Here is an 18,520-nt window from a genome sequence, read left to right on the forward strand (position 1 = left end):
AAATGCGTTTGCTGGCATATGAAGATAAAAGAAAATATGGGTTGTGCATATCTTTACGTCTGGCCCTGGGAATCTTTTCACAATTCAGTTCCCCGAGATCATTCTGTGACCAGGGATAAAAGTCAGTGTAAAAATTACGTAATACATTCTAAAGCGAGGCCAATTGATTTAACAACGAGGCAGTTTTATAATGCTGACTGGCTTGTAATGTCATCAAAAAAGACGTGAAAAGTTTTTTACAATTTAAGAATAATTTGACGCGGCTGAAGGTAAGATGAGATGCTTCAAAATAGAAAAATTTTGCTTTGTCTTTCTAAACTTAGTAATCCTTGCAAAAATTTCAGTTTGCAATAAGAAATAAAAGCAGTATAGTGGGTCTGGGTTGACAGCAAAGAAGAAAATAGCATTCAACGGCACGAGAGAGTTAGGTATTTAGAGGGAGAATGATAGAGGGGTTTCCAGAATCACAGGGGTTAGCAGATAATTAGGCTCAGAATAAACTGGATTTATCGATTTTTGCCATTGGGTAGTATAAAGGGCCTAACTGGCTTTTGACTTTTTTGATACAATCAAAACTGTAGGCCTAACTTTTTGTCAGATCAGAATTTGTGAAAGTTATCATCGGTAAATTTACATCTAGCTCAATGCTATATATTTTATTATCCCTGAGAATAAGGCTTAAATATTTCCAGTACAACTGAAGTAAGCTTTTGACGTTGATTGAATTCCAATGTCATCAGCCTGGAGGATTTGAACCAGCCGCGCGGTGCGAGAGTCTCGTTGAAACTGGAGGTGAAGGCAGCTTGATTTTGTTGATAACCTGGATAAGATCTTCGCACAGGCATTCGGGTCAGGGGGCTGAGAGGGGCCTTATAGATTTGGGCAGCCAATTTTTTCGGGTAGGAAATCGAATAAAAGCTTTTCCAGAAGGCAACATGAAAGAAAAATTAAATTTGAAGGCTGCTGACGCCTGAAACTTCAGGAAATGTTCCGAAAAACTTGACCTGTTTAGAAAGGCCTGGCACTGAAATACTGCACAAATTGGGCTGTTTCCGCAAGAGGAAACGGCTCCCGAGCGCGCACCCTCACCGCCTTGTGTCACTTCAGGTGTGACAGTTCAAATCTTATATTTTAAGTGGGGGTCACCAAGGGGGATCGAAATCCGCCGTTTCGCACAATTTTAAGTTGAAATCCGCAGCTCCGATCACTTTTAGCCAAAGTCTCACGTCCCAAAATTGTTGTTTAGTGATGATGATCAGAAAAACCAAGATGTGGCCTAGCCCTTTTTTACAAGACAACATGTAAATAATTCCCCATATTCTTAAAACATTATAAAAATTCCGTATTCCGTGTATCATTTTCGTGACAATGCGCGCTTTCATGTGTGGAGAAGTCCGTCTTTCCGTCGAGAAATTGCAAGATTTCCGTAACCCGCGAGAAATTTTCTTCTAATTCCGTTTTTCCGCAAAACCCTGATGACCCCCACTTTAAACAGATATTAATAAGTAATAGATTTACCAAAGTAATTAAATAAAAGAGGCTATAATTCACAATATTTCAGTGTTGTTATATAATGAGAAGAACAAAAAATGGTCTAAAAAATGTATAAAGTTTTTAATAACCATACGAGATAAATTGTTTCTGGTGTCAAGATCACCCATTTCACCAATAGGGACAAGATGTTGACGGGACCTAGAACCTCTAACGCAAATGACTGCAATTCTAAGCAAACAAAAATTCAGCTTCCTTTTGATCCAGGCAGAGGTTTCGCTAAGTTTTTTGTGGTGTTTTTTTGCAATTAGTTCCGACACACGTCGGAAAAATTACCTCGTTTCAATTCTCATACCCCCATAGCGCGAAAAATTGATGCATCTGGTTGGCGTCATTCAGAGGTTCAGTGTTTTAATGAAAGGACGTAATATTTATTTCATAGAAATACCAGTTCCCGTAATTGGTTGATAATGGATACAACTGTTTTCGAAATGATTGGGATAAAAACGTGAACCAGTTAAACTTTCTTAATACAACGGTGTCTTTATACAACGGTATCAATAATTGCTACAAGTTTGATTATATCAGTTATCTGTGGAAAATGGTATTTTGCTGACAATGTTTTGGAAGTACAAAAAGCAAATATTTGTCTGACACTCTTTGGAGTTCAGTTCAGTTCATTTCATTTTGAAATTCCACTACATACAAATGCCATTAAAATGATACCATACATGAAACTAACTAGTTACAATAGATAATCAAACTATCAGGACTATGAGGGGATTTGTATGCAAGGGATTTCTTGAGAGAAGGAACTGTCTCAATAGTTAAACTAATCGAGGAGGGAGCACCCCCTTGGTTAAGAACAAAAAGTTGTAGATTTATTGACGATAAATGGAGTATAAAACGTTAGAACATAGAACGAAAACTCTAAGCTAGGAAGTGAATATACCCAGCTTTGGATCGAAAAAGGCCTATGCGTAGTAAATAAAGGAGCTGGGGGCTCCAAAAATTTATCGAAGTTCAGGCCTATTCAAGCATTTTATCTTAGCGAAGCAACAACATTCGGGTAAAGGATGATTGTAAAAAGGTTGCCAAATCAGTGCCACTTGCCTATAAAAAATATCATTAACGGAGCCCTAGGGTAAAAATAGACTTATTCTGTTTACACATTATCGATTTTTGTTTTCACGTAGATTGATGGAAAAACAACCGGGCTCTGCCAATCATTCCAAACATATCGCCATTATAGTTTTCTGCACGGTCTGGGTGTTCCAGTAAATGCTGTCCGATTGCAGAATCGCATCTTTTAGTTTTTGTTTTTAATCTGCAAGACCGAGTAGGTTGTTCTTTTAGATGGACAATTTTGTTTCTAATGTTTGAAGGGGCATGCTGTTTTATTCAATCCCCCAATCTTTGGGCTGTGCGTCCTACGTAGCTATGATCACGCAAATACGTAAACTCAAATAACGGAACTCTTTCCTGTCATAAAATTTGGTACTTTCAACATATTGGTACATGAAATTTGGCTCACAGTATTTGCTCCAATTTAAAAATCTTTGTATTTCATTCTTTCTTAAAAGTAGGGGCGGGCACTTGGTCAAATATTTGGGGGGAGTGCAAGCCTATTATTTTAATGAGACGATGTCGCATTTCCCCGCTGTTTTAGACAGAAGAACTTGTTCTCCAAAGTATTGGGGGGTGACCGCCCCCTCGCCCCCAAGATTTCTGCCACTGTTTAAAAGTGCTCGTGTGATGTTAGACTACCAAAAAAGCAATTATTGTTTAGACGCCCTCCAAATTCTACTACCTTTAACATTAAGCCATAAGTGGTTTTGTTTTCTGATAACCTCATAATCTAAGATATTTCGAGTACATAATTGTCATGAAAGTTAAGAAACGTTTTTAATAAATAAATAATCAAAATAATTTCCAAGAACCAATGCCTAGAGACCCCAGGCACTAATTCCCGAAGACCTAGGTCAAAAAGTCCGAAGACCGTAGTGCTCAAGACTGATTCCTTAGGACTAAGAACTGAAGACCAAAGTCCGAGATCCGAAGACCAACCCTGGAGATCCTGAAGACCAATGTACAAAGACAAAGACCCGCAGACTAAGTGCTAAAACCAAAAGAGCACGTGAACTCTAAATTTACACTTTCAATGGCATTCCCACTTTGGATGAAATTTTTTAGGATGAAAAAGTTTTATCAATGCTTTTACTGTGTTTAGTCCAAGAGATAGTTTGAATTCAAAATAAGGGGCCAAAAGCGACATGATATTTTAACAAATATAGTTTTAAAAATTTCTAGCTGTTTTGTTTCATTTTCATAAGAATCTGACCAAATTATTATGGCCTAGTTACTGCCATCAATTTGAGCTTTTTTGAGATTAACAAGAATAGCACGAAATTTCAACTTGCCTTGTGAACAATGGCATTGAAAAAATTTACAAACTGGTGCAGAAAATTAGTTGTTGTTATTCTAGATTTCGAACAACCATATCTAGTTCAATTGGAAAGTTTTAAGCACAACGTAAAAAACGGTGTCCACAAAAGCATGCCTGCATTGTCTGGCTAAAACTTTAGTAATTTTGTCAAAGATTAAAAATTAATTAAGAGTAAGGATGTCGGGAAGATCAGTTTTGTACGTCTCTTTTTGTGCACAGTCGAAGCTAGTCCGAAACACTTTCAAAACTCCACAGAAAAGACCGCCGAGATGATCCTTTTGACATTGAGACCCGAAAAATATTTTAAAACTCCAAATAAAGTTACGCAAGGAAAACTTAGATTCACCCTCTTTTGGAATCAAGGTTTCCCCGCCAATATATTACCCAACTTCGGATAACGCGGGGAAAGGTGCCACATTTTCCGCGCGGCAGATCCTCCAGAACGATGACATTCAATCGAGGTTGTGTCAGAGAAAGGTTTGTTTACAGCAGCTTGTTTAAAAAAATATTGAAAGTTCCTTCATTGCTAAAACAAATATTTTTAACGAAATAAAATGATATTAATCGAACAAAGGCTAGCTTTGTCGGGAAGTTATTATCTGCATTTCATTAAGCTATATTACATTGTGTAAACATTTGTGAATACTAATTTAGGCCTAAAATCTTTATATCGTTGCATATTAAAAAAGTGCATTCAACGCTAGCAGCAGCAATTTATGCACCCTCTGTATGATAAATTATTCTTAATGTTGATATTATTGAAACTGGATATCATTTAACGACTTGTAAATTGTCGAAGAAATCACGGCGTCGATGAACAATATTGACTTTGATGGACAATTTGTTTAAAAGCTTTGTGGAATAAAGAGTATGTTTAGCTCTGTGAAACACCAGACGATTCCAGTAAAAGTAATTCAAACCAGACCATCATTCAGAAATCGTATTTTAAACAAAGTTCAAATTGCTTCAGTTAATTATTTATATGTGTCGGTTGCATATGATCACAGTGATTTTTCAAAGGCACAAAGTTTTTAAGTGCACGGGTATGTGGAACTAAAATTTATTATTGCACTTAAAAATATACGTATAGCCCCATTTTCTAGACGTTTATGGTGAGCCTCGCCGTTTTGTCACATTTCTACTCTATCTACTCTACTCTATCAGTGCAAAGCTAGTGGGCCCTCAACTTTAGAAATAAAGCTCATACAAAAATTCTAGTTGGTCTTTTAAGAATTTTTACTATCAAATGCAGCCTAGGTGCCAGATCAAACCCCTAGCCAGACTAGATCATATGTTTTCAAACGCTATCTCAAAGGACAGAGAAAAACCAAAAGTTTGAATTATTTTTTTTTCTTTCATACTTTTTGTTTTTTCTTATTTCTACATTTAGCATTTTTCATTTCACATTTCATAACTGTATATTATTTATGTTGCAGTTAAGAAGTATCTAACATTCCGATATCATCAAAAATGTCCAGATCAGCTCCTATGGTAAGCACACCAGTTTTACAGTTTTCATTGTTTTGCTGTTGAGTGTGAGATTATGAAAAAAAGGATGGATCTTTCTATTCTAAAGAAATTCTAGTTTTTGGGCTTAAAACAGGAATTTTGGGCAGTTTAACTTGACTAGTGAAAGCATCCATAACAGCAACTACATGCAAGAGCCCTTTATTCAGTGTATACAAGCTCTAAAGAATAGAAGTTACAACAACCAGCCTATTTCAATGTTCAAGCAATTAGCTTCTAGCACCAGTGCTTCAACTGAATAGAATTTTTAGCAAAAACTTTTACATATTGCTTCCCTTGTATTATGCATATTTCTAGTTCTGTTCAATGGTTTGTGCCTCTCAAAAATAAAAAATCCTTTTTTTTTCAAATGAATGATTACTTTTGTTTCTATGGCGTAACTTTTGATTACTTTTGTTTGTTACTTTTATCAATCAATGGTGCTCCTCAAGTTTTCTTATTCTTTCTATGGTATTGCCTTATAATCAGCAAATCTTTCTATTTTGTGTAGATCCTCAGGGTACAGTCCAAAGAAGGAACCAAGAGGATTGAACTGGCATCAAACAATAGGCCAAAAACCCTATACAAGAAGGTTCATATTATTATTTCATTTGAGATTTTATAACACAGATTTTACATGCCAACAATCTCTTAAAAATTTGGCATATTTTTTCTTGAATGATTCTGAGATGTCAAATGCATTTTTTCTACAGCAAATTAAAACTATTTTTGTATTATTCTTCATCCTTAGGTACGTGATGACCTACAACTTAATAAAAATGGTTGGGCTTTATTCAGATCTAGAGATGGAGCTGGTCTAATAAAGGAGCTCGATTCGCACACAATCAAAGACATTGGTTTAAGGTGGGTGGTGTCTACTGTTATTTATTTGTTGTATTCAGCAACCAAAAACCTAAGTTTATTTAGAAATTGAGAGAGCCCTGAATAACAAACAATCTTATCAAGAGAAATTAAGGGTTTGATAATGAACAGTGCACACACATGCTTGAAAATTCTCCATTTGAATTATGTAAAGGCATTCCAGGGGACAGGGGGCATTAGGATAATGGAAAGTAAATGAGCTCTTGCTACTTTACGGATTCCGGCCCAACCCACAAGTTAGTGTTGTATAAAAAGTAATTGACTACATTGTGCTCGATGCCTTGAAAGCAGAGTACAACTGGGTCAAGCATAAAGTTTTGATAAGCATTTCAGAACCATCCAGTTCTCCACACTTAACTTTTAACTGTATAGCATGTATGTCAGGTATTTATTGAAAAACATAGGAAAAAAAGAAAACATTTAAAGTTGTCATTGGTTTTGTCATCTCTTTCAGGCATGGAGATATGTTGTTTGTGAAAGAAGAGGTGCAACCAGCAACAACACAAGAAAGCTCAGACGACTGGGTTTTTGAAGACGAAATAGATGTAACATTATCAAAGGAAGAAGGAATTGTTCACAGAAATCGAGATCCGCAACTGTAAGTTGAACTCAATGCCAAAGTTTGATACAATTTGCAACAATGTTTACCATCAATTGCAATATGTCATCAAGTCAATAACCTATTGTCACTAAAAACATGATGCCTGATGTTGGCATTAAGCTTGAAACTCAGAGTAGTAACTAAAAACAACCCTGTTCTTTACACCAGATAGGGTAATTAAATAAATATGTATATATATATATTTATCTTCTAGATGTCACCATGGTCCACACGGGAAATGCTTACATTGCTCACCATTGGAGGTATGAAACCTATAGGCTCTATTTATGAATATGTACGTCTGAGAATTTATGAATAGCTTGAGCTGGTGTCAACTGATAGTAAAAATGACTGAAAAATTTCAGTTCCAGCAGCAGCCCTTGATTAGCAGCCAGTCCGTGAATAGAAGCAGAATTTGGCAAAGAACATATATCCATAGAACCCACCTGGGAATACAGGATGTCCTTAGATTTAAGGTGCAGAGGTTTAGCTTCATGCTCACATCAATTTTAGTGTTTTGAGAGGATACACCTAGGCTTTTTGCACACAATGGTATTTCAAAGTCACACATTACTTCATACAGATCCATTTGACAATGAACTGAGTACAATGACTAAATGTTTCAGAGGTACTAAAATAAAATGTTTGAATTATTGTTCAGTTGTAATCCTTTTATTTGTCCCTTTTACAGCCGTATGATGAAGAGTATTTAAAAACATTGAATCCACCTGTCAAACACATGGCATTCCACGCATACATAAAGAAACTAAGAAGTGGAGCTAGTAGGTTGGTTCCCTTTAATTATTTATTATGCAATGCATGTGTAAAACTATTTCCCTTTAAAATGTCTTCTGACAATACCCATACATTACATATTCTACAAGAAACACCAAAAGTGTGGTTCTTTGATCATTAATATTTGACATCTTGTCAAGGTCCTTCTGACCTCTAAAAAGTTATAACATACTTCTATAGCTTATATAAAGATTTTCAATTAATACCCCTCTCTTAGTTTGCACCTTATTGGAGTTGGCAAACTTGACAATTTTTGATACAGTTCCCCCAGTAATTTTGGTAATCTTCTTTGTCATATCTGAAGACATTTTACATTACGTCAACTTGCTTGATTTCCCTGGTTTATCTGCACCTAATCAAATAACACTTAATTCAATAAATGTCAGCATTTTTCTCATAACCTCAAAATAATTGGTTGAATACTGCTATTTTGAAAATAATTTTTTGCTACAATATCCAGTGTGGGGAACAGCCCATGAAAATGTCATTTCCATAATATAATGGAATAGTATTTTTTTGTTACTGAAATGATTTTGAAATCAAGACTTGTCCGCAAAACAATTTGACATCCCAGTCCCATGTTCAAGGGAATGTCCCTGTTTAGATACTATATGATGTAACTTGTGTCCTGATTTCATATGCGCTTTTTTCCTTCAGAGGAAAATTTGCGTCTTTAGAAGATATAAGTTGCAGGATAAAGCCTGGGTGCACTGAGCATCCACCATGGCCAAAAGGAATTTGTACAAAATGTCAACCAAGTGCCATTACACTACAGAGACAGGTAAAGTATTTTAGAGTATTTTCAGTGTGATAATAAAAAATGAAAGATATCAGTTAACCCAATAAAAAAACAATGGTGGACATCTGGGGGGCGAGGAAAGACAACTGCCCCCCCCCCCAATACTTTAGAGGACAATGGTAATTTAGAGAAACTTTGTCTTGCTGTCCCGGAAATCATTTTTAAATTACAGCCCTGACCACTTAGAAAATCGCATGATGCGATATGCATGTTAAACGATGGAAGGCAATTTTACATTGAAAAATGTGTTTATATTACAGCAAATGTGTTTATATTATTGTTCAGTACAGGACTGATACGAATTCATGTTAAGATCAGAATAATAAGTTTCTTTTGTGGTCGTATATAACACTTGAAAGACAAGTTTTATATGAGCCTTTGGTGCCACAAAGCTTAAGAAATAGCAAGGAGAAGCTGTATGATTAAATAGAACTGACAATAGAGTTTTACTATGACAATTAAACTGGAAGCTATGAATTGAGCTCCTCCATGAAAAATTTTGCTTCAAGGCACATGATCAGCCACATATTTGCTAAAATCTTCACAGAGGATCCGGCCTGGGCCAAAATTCAGTCATTTACTTCTCATCCAATAAACCATGTAATGTGACTGGCTTCTTTGTGCAATTAAACTTTTGCAGTATATAAGTTTTGTTTTGAATACTGCTTTAAGTAACAACAGTTTCTTATTTTGCCCTTTGCAGCCATACAGACATGTAGACAACATCATGTTTGAAAATTCTGTGATTGTGGATAGGTTTTTGAACTACTGGAGAAAAACTGGTTATCAGGTAAAAAAATATAGATTTTTTATGAGTAATCTTCAAAATTTATGTATTGTATTCAGCATTTTATACAGGAGTCTATTTTATTTTCTACCCAAGACCAGCTCAAGCATTTTTATGGCCCAGTTTTTGATGAATTCTTCACATAAATTATTATAACTTAAAATTGTATTTATCTGGATTCATTGCTGCAGCACGTCTTGAAGCTTAGCAGACTGCAAAGGTAGCACAACCAGTGCAAGTACAATAAAGCTGGAAATTTGACACATCAAACTGTTTGAAAACTATGTTGAAGAATTGATTTGTATGTGGTAGTTGTAATTAAAGTTTCATTACAAATCATGTCTTTTCATGAAGCATGATTTTGGTAAATTCAATGATTCTTAAAACTAAAACCAAGAAAGAGACTTAAGTATTGAATGATTGAAAATGCCTGTTTTTGGCTGTAATTTCTGTGTTGACTCATCATAGCAGAAGACAATTTATAATTTGATCTGATATTTAGAGGTTTGGCATTCTCTATGGTTCTTATGAGAAGCATGACAATGTTCCACTTGGCATACGAGCAACTGTATCTGTTATCTATGAGCCTCCACAGGTAAGGCTGTGTCTGTTAGTTTTCATATGCATTTTATATTCTTTAAATTTAAGTTCAATCAGATTATGTGAATCTATGTTGTGTACTGTGACAAATCTGCCTCAGACTTCTAGAAAATGAAGTGGCCTGTTCTATAAAAGGAAAAGGAAAGGAAACTTGTTCCTCCCTCTATAGATATGCAGAAAAAACAACACTGATCGTTTTTCATGTTTTTTCAAATTGAATTGCGTCCAACAGCTTTCTCTGTAAGCACAGTCGTTCACACATGTTAAAACAACTCTGGGGGTTCCTTTTATCGTTCAGCTAAGGTTAATAACGCCTCAAGTCCATTCTGAATTAAAGATTTCTGACTGCTTTATCGCGTGCACTGACATAAGGATAAGACCGCCACTGAAATTATCTCAGGAAATGGCTTGCTTTCGAATCTACTTTACCGGACTCCCCTAAGCCATTATAAGTCATTAGTTTTGAATGATCCAAGGAACGAGATACCGGGGGCCCCCAAAAGACCTAAGTTGTATAAGTAAAATACTTTGTAAAATATGGCTGTTGCTACGATTATCCCTTGGAGGGAGGGGGGGTTACATTAATACGTATGAGGTACGGTTACGTGTCGTCATTTAGGGGTACTTTTTCTGAAAAGTGCAGATTTATCGTCATCAGTTTTTGAAAAATGTGCGGAATTATGGGTACCATTTGCATTGGAAGAAACATGCAGAATTATGGGCACCATTTTAGGAAAATATTTCAAAATTATTAGGAGAGAAATGAACCAATCACAAAATGAATATCCAATTAAAAATGAAAGTATAAAATTGGTGGGTGATATTGAGATTTTTGAGCAAAGGATGATTATGGGTCACATTTTTCAGAAAGGTGAGGAATTATGGGTCCAAATTTTGAACCAAAATGGCACGTCCCCGTCCAAAATTAGGCTTAGTTCCCAGTAATGGAATTGGACCTCTAATGGATGTCTTGCGGTGCAGCCGGCCCGTTTGCGATAATTTTGACAAAACTGCTAATTATAGATCAAAATAGTAAATAACAGGGGAGTGCATTTGCCTGTTTGAAATTAAAAAGAACGGACAATACTTCTTGCTTGACAGGATTTTCTATCATCCAGCAAACCGCAGAAGTGCGCGTTTTTAACCTTAGGCCTAACATCAAGTTGAGTAGAAAAGCCACTAACCTCAGCATAAAGCGACATCCATGAAACAGCTAACGAGGTTGTTCTAGAATAGATTCGATTTGCAATGAATTTTAGTCAAAATATTTTCTCTTTTTTGTTAAGGAAAGTACCAGAGATAGTATTGAATTTAAAGACGATCCCAATGCCGAGGTTGTGGACAGGGTGGCTGCTGACTTAGGACTGAGAAAGGTATGTTACGTCTCAGTGTTGTTGCAGGTATAGAAAAATGGAGGAGGACAGAGGAAAAGAACTGACAGATACAGAATACTTTACTTGAACTCATTAAACAAGTAACATATTCTAGAAAACAACTCCACGAATGCCGTTAAATTAACGATATACAAATCGAACATAAAATTGACAGGCAGATCAACCAACGCAACGCGAGAGATAGATACTAGTACTGGATAGGTATAAATATACACAGGTAGTTTCATAGGCCACTTTGTAGTCCAGGACCAGCATCGCTCAAGACCTGGGTGGTATACGACAACTGCCGTGGAGTGCACATCAAACATTATAGGTTTAGCATCAGTTTCGTGTTTTCTGTTTTCATAATAATCAACATCTTCATTTGCTCCATTTGAAAATTCTATTTCATTGTCATTCTGTTGAGGTCTGCTGAACTGCTTAAAACTCTGCATTGCAGTCTTAGACGACATATCTTGCCTGCATTTTATCCTTCACTGTCTTTCTCTTGAACTAGCATAGTTGTCTTCATATGCGCCGACGTTTAATGCTCAAAATTCGAAATGAAAAAAATGCTATATCAAGGTGTTTCCTCATTCGCCAAATGTTAATGTAGCCTTTCGGTCTAAGCAAGTTTTAAGACCCTCCTTTTGCTGATCCAAAAGAACCTGTTCTGATTTACAGACTGCAAGGAGCAGTTGAGCCTCCCCTAATTTTTTTTGATGACTCGATCCCGCCCGTCCCCACGCAGTTGGTTTCCTAAAGTTTTCATCGCAAATTCGCTCAATGAACAAATCTCATTGGAGTGCAGAAAATTTGTACCAGCAGTCAAGAAACCTCCCGACAACAAACGTCTCAGCATTTTCAGTATGAACTGACAACAAAGCAATATCACCCTTCCATTAAAATTGCTGAAACGTCAGCTTCTTCACACCCCAGAACAACAAAGGAAGACGCTTCTAAATATAGGACATTTCTTTCATCTATTTCCAGCCTAAGTTTCGTGTCTTAAGTTGTTTCTTCCCTTAAAGGTGTTTCATTCCCTCTCTTGAATTCCTCAGGTTGGATGCATATTTACGGATCTCATAGCCGATGAAACCAAAAATGGCACAGTTAAACATTTACGGCACATTGGAACACATTTCTTAAGTGCCCAGGAAACCATCATAGCAGCTGATTTCCAAACCCAAAATCCTAATATTTGCAAGCTTTCATCGAACAGCAAGTTTGGATCAAAGTTTGTTACCGTTGTTGTATCAGGTATGTGTTTTGAATGGCTGCCGCTCTTTTTATAATCAATAGGTTTTTCTAATTCAAGCGGTGGAGCCAGCTCTCAAAAATTTGGGGTACAACAACACTAGAGCAGAAATGTTCGGTAAAATGCATTTTAGAAACCCCTTTCTAGTCCTTTGCTGGCTCGTCAAAGTTTTCGTTGGTATTTATTTATGGAATTTTCTAGCTGGTTGCACAACAGAGTTTGCCTCTAGAAATTCAGAAAAAGCAGCCAACCATTTTGGCAGGGGCAATGTTTGCTGATGTTCAGCTGTAGATTTTATTGAGAACATTGAGTCTTTTCCATGGCAATTCAATGAACAATATTTTACATTTCAGGCAATGAAGAGAATCATATACATTTTGATGGCTGGCAGGTACACACAAATATTCACATTCCCAACAGAATTACAATCACTTCACAGTTCAATCTTGGCGCAACATTTCTACTCGATTCTTTTCAATCAAAACCCTATTGTAGGCAATCTTCTAAGTATTTGATGTTTATCTCAAAAGTCTGAAAACCAATAATAAAGAGATTTGAACAAAGAATAAAAAAGGAGTGGACGATAAGTGTCGTTCGACCTCTGCTGGGTTATCTTAAGTGTTGTGCGACCTCTCCTGGTTAATCCATTAATTGGCCTTGGCTGGTTTTGTGACCACTTGAAATAGAATGAAGATTCCAACTTGGTTGTACTAGGTCACCCAAAAACAAAATATTTTCTAGTGGGTTATCATTGGACAGCCAAAAGTAGGAATAACCTGAAACCCCACCAAGATTTGGTTGAGAAAGTGTGGAAATTACCATTTACTCATTTCAAAATCCCTTATACAACTCGAGTTTTTCGAAACGGGGTTTCACAGTCACACTTTGTAACCCAGGGTAAAGTGAACCCATAACTGGATAGCAATGTACAGTGACTCCAAAGCTTGGAACTGAAATTATATTCGTCAATGTACAAACAAACCTGAGGTCAGAATTTTTTAGCCGATGCAAACATAGTTCTATATATAGTCACGTGTTCGTCTAGACACGTGTTCGCCCATTCCTGCCTGCTGGCACAACTTATGTCACCCCTGTGTATGTATGTTTTCCCAACAGGTATCAAATCAGTGCATGGCACTTGTGAGAGATGATTGTTTAGTACCAACATTAGATGACTCTTCGCTTGGTTATGTAAAGGAATCGTCAAGTAGCCAGTATGTTCCTGACGTCTTCTACAAGGTAATTCGTGAGCTAATTTATCAGTTGGTAAAACCATTCAGATGACAGTTTTGTAGCACAACAGTTGAATTGAATTGCCATAAAACTTCTCGCTTCTTTTCTTTGTTTGAACCTATAAACGGCCTCCATATGCTATTATGATATCCAGCCTCATTGATCGTTATCATCCAGTTTTTCTTCATATTTTATAAAACCATTTAAATGTACTGTGCAATCGTTACACCCATTTTGCTTCTGACTTCTGATCCATATCTTGTTTATCAGAAGATATTTTATTGCTCACTTTCCAAACACAAGTCTTCCAAAATTATGTGGTGTTTGTTTTTGCCGTCTTCTGGTTTACACCTGTCTTGAATTGCAAGACACAAATGGCGTGAAACTTTATCTTTTAATGCAAAGCTCCTTGGTTTCGAATTGAGGTATCTTTATTTGCTTTGATCTTCTCAGGTGATTGATACATACAAAAATGAGGTGACGAAAGTAGCAAGACCAATGCCAATAGAGTTTTTCCTAATAGAGGTACGATGGATGACGTCATTAAGTATTATCTCGATTCACTTCAACTCAAAACTTGATACTGTTCAATTGTTGTCTGCAAATACTCGGTAGTATAGGTTTTGCAGAAATGGTTTTCCAATGATGTTTTTTCGATTGAGGTCTGTAAGTCTGCAAAGTTTATAGGAAGAAAATAGAATGTTCTTATTAAAACCTAATAAAAGCCCTGAATTAAAAACGGCTCCACTTTTTATGTCAATGGTCCAGAATAACAACGCTTCGCACGTTTGTTATAAGATAGGCAAATAATCCAACTAAGGAAATATAAAGATCCTTCCATGGCTTGATCAGTGAACTCGGGAACATTGGCTTCATTCAAGCGGCCAAAGAGAGAGAAAGATGGTAATAAGATTGTTCCCTCTTTAAATCACTTGAAAATATTCACTTTAAAACAGGGGTAGTCGAATATCCCTTTAAGGATTCTCGTAAAATACAACCTATTTACATGACCGTAAGGCTTGTATCCACTTGATTTTCTCGTCTTTGAGCGAATGAGCACGCGCAAAGTTTACCTATCTAGTTCCTTTTCCTTACAGTTAAACTCCGTTGAGCTACTGAGCGACAAGTTTCGTTCGCTGATTCGCTTCTTCCTTGATTCGCTTTCGCCGAATCTAGGGCGAACAGGGAAACTTAACTGTTAAGACTTTCAAAGATTGACTTCAAAATAATGATATTAAATTTCGCTCCAGGTACCGGCTGCATTTCCTCTGTCGCCTAATTTCACCTTCCCTGAAAAGAAACATCCGTTTTTTATCGAGAACCGAGAAGCCCTGGGACAAAAGCAGGTATTTGTTCTTAAGATTTTTCTTCTTTGCTCGAGAGTGGATTGTTTCACGATATTTGCAATTTCAAATGGAGGCAGACAATGTGATCCACCTCGTGTTGACCAAAGGTAGGCTACATCATTGATATAGAGGGCGCTTCTATATCATTGGACTACATCCTCAAGCACTTTGAAGTTTATGGCACGTGCCCACGAACTTCTTGGAGAGACGATCCAGTTACTGAGTTAACCGCAGTCCTTGCAGCCATTTGGCATGCTTGGCAGTAGTCTTAGTTCACCGCAAATGACTGCATAACGGGAGTTGCTCGTCTCTCCACGACATTAGATTAGAGTTAACTTGATTAATGACTAATGAAACAAAAATTTCAGATTTACACAAACCAGATTATTTTCAACAGATTCAAGACGACAGAAACCGTCCTAAATTTGCGATTCGCGGGTGTTACGGTCCATGAACTAAGCTAGCCCAAGGACAGAAAGACTTTTTCCAACCAAATGTACATTTAGGTGACTAAGTAAGATTCAAATCTTCACAGGCATGATTGAGCCTCCCCCTCCTCGAATAAGCCCTCTCTCAATTAGCCCTTTCTTTACCATCGAGTATTTGATAGGGGGATTCAGATTATTAGGGTATGTACTCGTAGCCCATGACCGTTTAGATCCTCCCCGCTGTACACGACATTCAACACGATGCTTTTTAGCACTGAAAAAGGTGTCATTTTTCTCAAGTACCTGTCATTTTTTATTTTAGGACATGAACACGTTTATGAAATACATCGAGAAGTTCCCAGCCTCCGAAATCACAACAGCCTTGATGGATTTCCATCTTCTTGTGTTCCTTGCTACTACAGAAATGCTCCCTTTGAAGGTGAGGCACTTAATTCCTATGCATGACTATCGTTCTATCCTCACTTGTCATATATTACGCATAATACTACGAGCTACAGTTGTGTGATGAAGGGGTGAGCCCGTGTGTAATGGCTTTTTATTTGAGAAAGTAATTATCGACTTACGATACAAAGACATGAAACGATATTCAAAAGTACGGGGTCGGAGAGATGGGCAGGCGATTGAATTGGAAATTTTATTTAAAAAAAAGATGGAGAGGGAATATTATTTCTAAACGCAAAAAAATATCATCTGTTTTGCTCTGGTTTCTTTCTCCAAAAGCATTTTAAGAAATAGATCTAAGTTAGATTTTTTTGATGGTTTAGCCAAATTTGACTATTACCTTTCTGGTTAATTTTGACTCGTTAGTTGGGCCTCATTCTTATCAAGCTCAGGTAACAGTTGGACAAATAAGCTCACATAATGATACTAATGCGAGATGTTCCATCTTTTCTTTTGTATCTTTAACTGAGAATGCCTGTGTCAAATTGAAATGTAGGAGATATTTTATCCTTTGTTAAGACTCGTTATAAAATGAAATGTAGATAATATCTTTCAAAAGTTGGGGGTAAAATTATACGGGGTGAAAATTTCAAAAGAAATGAGAATATATTGCGATTCATTGAGTGTTTAGATACTTGTACAGAATCTTAATGTATGGGGATCCCAATTATTTCCTCGAGAGGTGGATAGGAATCAGGCAAGAGTAAACTTTTCAGAAAATAGTTACGGCAAATTTCAATTTGTAAACCAGGAATGAACTTGAAAACATTTGAGTTCTCACAGATATGATGAGGATGATAGAAGGGTTGAATAATGATTGAATAAACATGCTTAAATTTCATGTTGGATTTCTTTCAGGAACGCGTCGCCGAGCTTTGTAAAGCGCTGAAGAACAAGAACGAAGATGCTTTTCACCATTTCACTAAATCAGAAGAGTGGGCCACTGTGATGCAGATAATCGCTGCGCACGGTCAGTTCTCTTTGAAGAATGATTTTAAAATAAATGTTCACAAGATCCCCGGAGCCAAAGTGATAAGCAGATTAAAATTAATCCAGTCCGGTGTTGTTTCAGTTCCAGTTTCAGTCAGTTTCGGTTCATATTTTAAAATGGCAGAGGAGGGACTACCTTATATTTTAAAATAACAGATTACAAACTACCTTATATTCACTAAACAGTTTAATACAAAACAAAATTTCACAGTTCTTTTTAGTTTAGATCAATACTGAGACTCGAACTAAATTGGCTTTCACTCAACCTGCCTTTACGAATTCGGAAGTGGGGTTTTACGCCTTTTGATATAATCTCTAGTTTAAAAAACTTGATTTATTTTTGGTGGAAAATAAAATTCAATTAGATTCGAGTTTCTTATTGCTAATGTGTTTAATATCTATTTTATGAAAACATAAAATTTCCGGTTGTTTGTATATAGGAAGTTATTGGACTAGTTTTTAAAAAATTCAACCCGAGGTTATAATGGAGATTCGGAAATATTTTAATTTTGGTGGACTTTCAAAGTGCGTTGAGACCAATATAAGAAACTTCTTGTTTGAAGCTGTGGGTTATTTTTTTTGTTTATGTAGTTTCTAGGTTCTCGGGTTTTGTGTCATTAATAAATGTATTGTGTTGTGTTGTGTTGTGTTGTGTTGTGTTGTGTTGTGTTGTGTTGCGTTGTGGTGCGTTGTGTTGTGTTGCGTTGTGTTGTGGTGCGTTGTGTTGTGTTGTGTTGTGTTGCGTTGCGTTGTGTTGTGGTGCGTTGTGTTGTGGTGCGTTATGCTGTGTTGTGTTGTGTTGCGTTGTGTTGTGGTGCGTTGTGTTGTGTTGTGTTGTGTTGCGTTCTGTTGTGGTGCGTTGTGTTGTGGTGCGTTATGCTGTGGTGCGTTGTGTTTTGTTGTGATTAGTTCGTTGCGTTGTGTCGTTGGTTTGCTTTGTGTTGGTTTGTGTTGTGTTGGATTGTCTTGCGTTGTATTTGTTTGTTGTATTTTGGGCTCCAATTGACATTCTAGTTCATAACACCCCATTAACCCTATGGTCAAAACAGCATTAAAGAACTCCGACAAAGAAGCCATAACATTTGAACTTTTTCTTCTTTGCCATGCAGCTTCATTCTCACCCACGCAAGAAAGTGGCGCAAAGTTTAGTCATAGTCCGACAAATAGCACTGGCTCCGTAGAGCTGATGGACACCGATCAATCAGAGGAACCCTCATGGACCTGTTCTCATTGTACCTTCATTAACAGATCAAGCGGAGACTCGTGTGAAATGTGCGGACTACCGAAACATAGCTAATAGCATATATTTTGAATACACGCTGCACTATCAGTACATTTCAGTCGTTAATAAGTAAAACTATTTAAAAAACAATATTGTTAATTTTTGCGTAAATTTGAATAGCAACTGTTAAACATGTCATGTTGAAAATGTTATTTTCTTGTGAACCTTCTAAGAAATGTTCTATTTTCATGATGCCGTAACTGTGAACCACGCCGAATTGTGCCTCAACACGGAAAAGTCT

The 18,520-nt window shown here is 36.7% G+C and overlaps 1 protein-coding gene across 2 annotated transcripts; it reads left to right on the forward strand.

The window, feature by feature from the left end:
- The first annotated feature begins 163 nt into the window (after nucleotides 1–163).
- LOC135691890 (nuclear protein localization protein 4 homolog) lies at nucleotides 164–18,426 on the forward strand. 2 transcript variants are annotated; one of them, XM_065209886.2, is made up of 19 exons: nucleotides 164–269; nucleotides 5,374–5,428; nucleotides 5,955–6,035; nucleotides 6,195–6,307; nucleotides 6,780–6,923; nucleotides 7,141–7,189; nucleotides 7,618–7,712; nucleotides 8,379–8,502; nucleotides 9,224–9,310; nucleotides 9,810–9,902; nucleotides 11,194–11,280; nucleotides 12,342–12,540; nucleotides 12,892–12,929; nucleotides 13,655–13,777; nucleotides 14,225–14,296; nucleotides 15,022–15,117; nucleotides 15,868–15,984; nucleotides 16,866–16,977; nucleotides 18,107–18,426. In XM_065209886.2, the coding sequence occupies exons 2-19, from the start codon at nucleotides 5,408–5,410 to the stop codon at nucleotides 18,292–18,294; spliced, it is 1,839 nt and encodes a 612-aa protein (XP_065065958.2). In that variant the 5' UTR covers nucleotides 164–269; nucleotides 5,374–5,407; the 3' UTR covers nucleotides 18,295–18,426. The 2 variants fall into 2 exon arrangements, with proteins under 2 accessions (XP_065065958.2, XP_065065959.2); XM_065209887.2 differs by lacking the exon at nucleotides 164–269 and adding an exon at nucleotides 3,345–4,414.
- The last annotated feature ends 94 nt before the right edge of the window (nucleotides 18,427–18,520 follow it).

This window comes from Rhopilema esculentum, chromosome 13, assembly GCF_057945365.1.
Source record: "Rhopilema esculentum isolate cy_ngs chromosome 13, ASM5794536v1, whole genome shotgun sequence".
Taxonomy (NCBI): domain Eukaryota; kingdom Metazoa; phylum Cnidaria; class Scyphozoa; order Rhizostomeae; family Rhizostomatidae; genus Rhopilema; species Rhopilema esculentum.

Excerpts from the sequence above, each read along its gene's own strand:
- LOC135691890 (XM_065209886.2), top strand. The coding sequence starts at position 5,408 with ATGTCCAGATCAGCTCCTATG. Across the intron at positions 12,541-12,891 it reads TGTTACCGTTGTTGTATCAG|GCAATGAAGAGAATCATATA; the intron begins GTATGTGTTTTG and ends TTTACATTTCAG. Across the intron at positions 16,978-18,106 it reads GCAGATAATCGCTGCGCACG|CTTCATTCTCACCCACGCAA; the intron begins GTCAGTTCTCTT and ends TTTGCCATGCAG.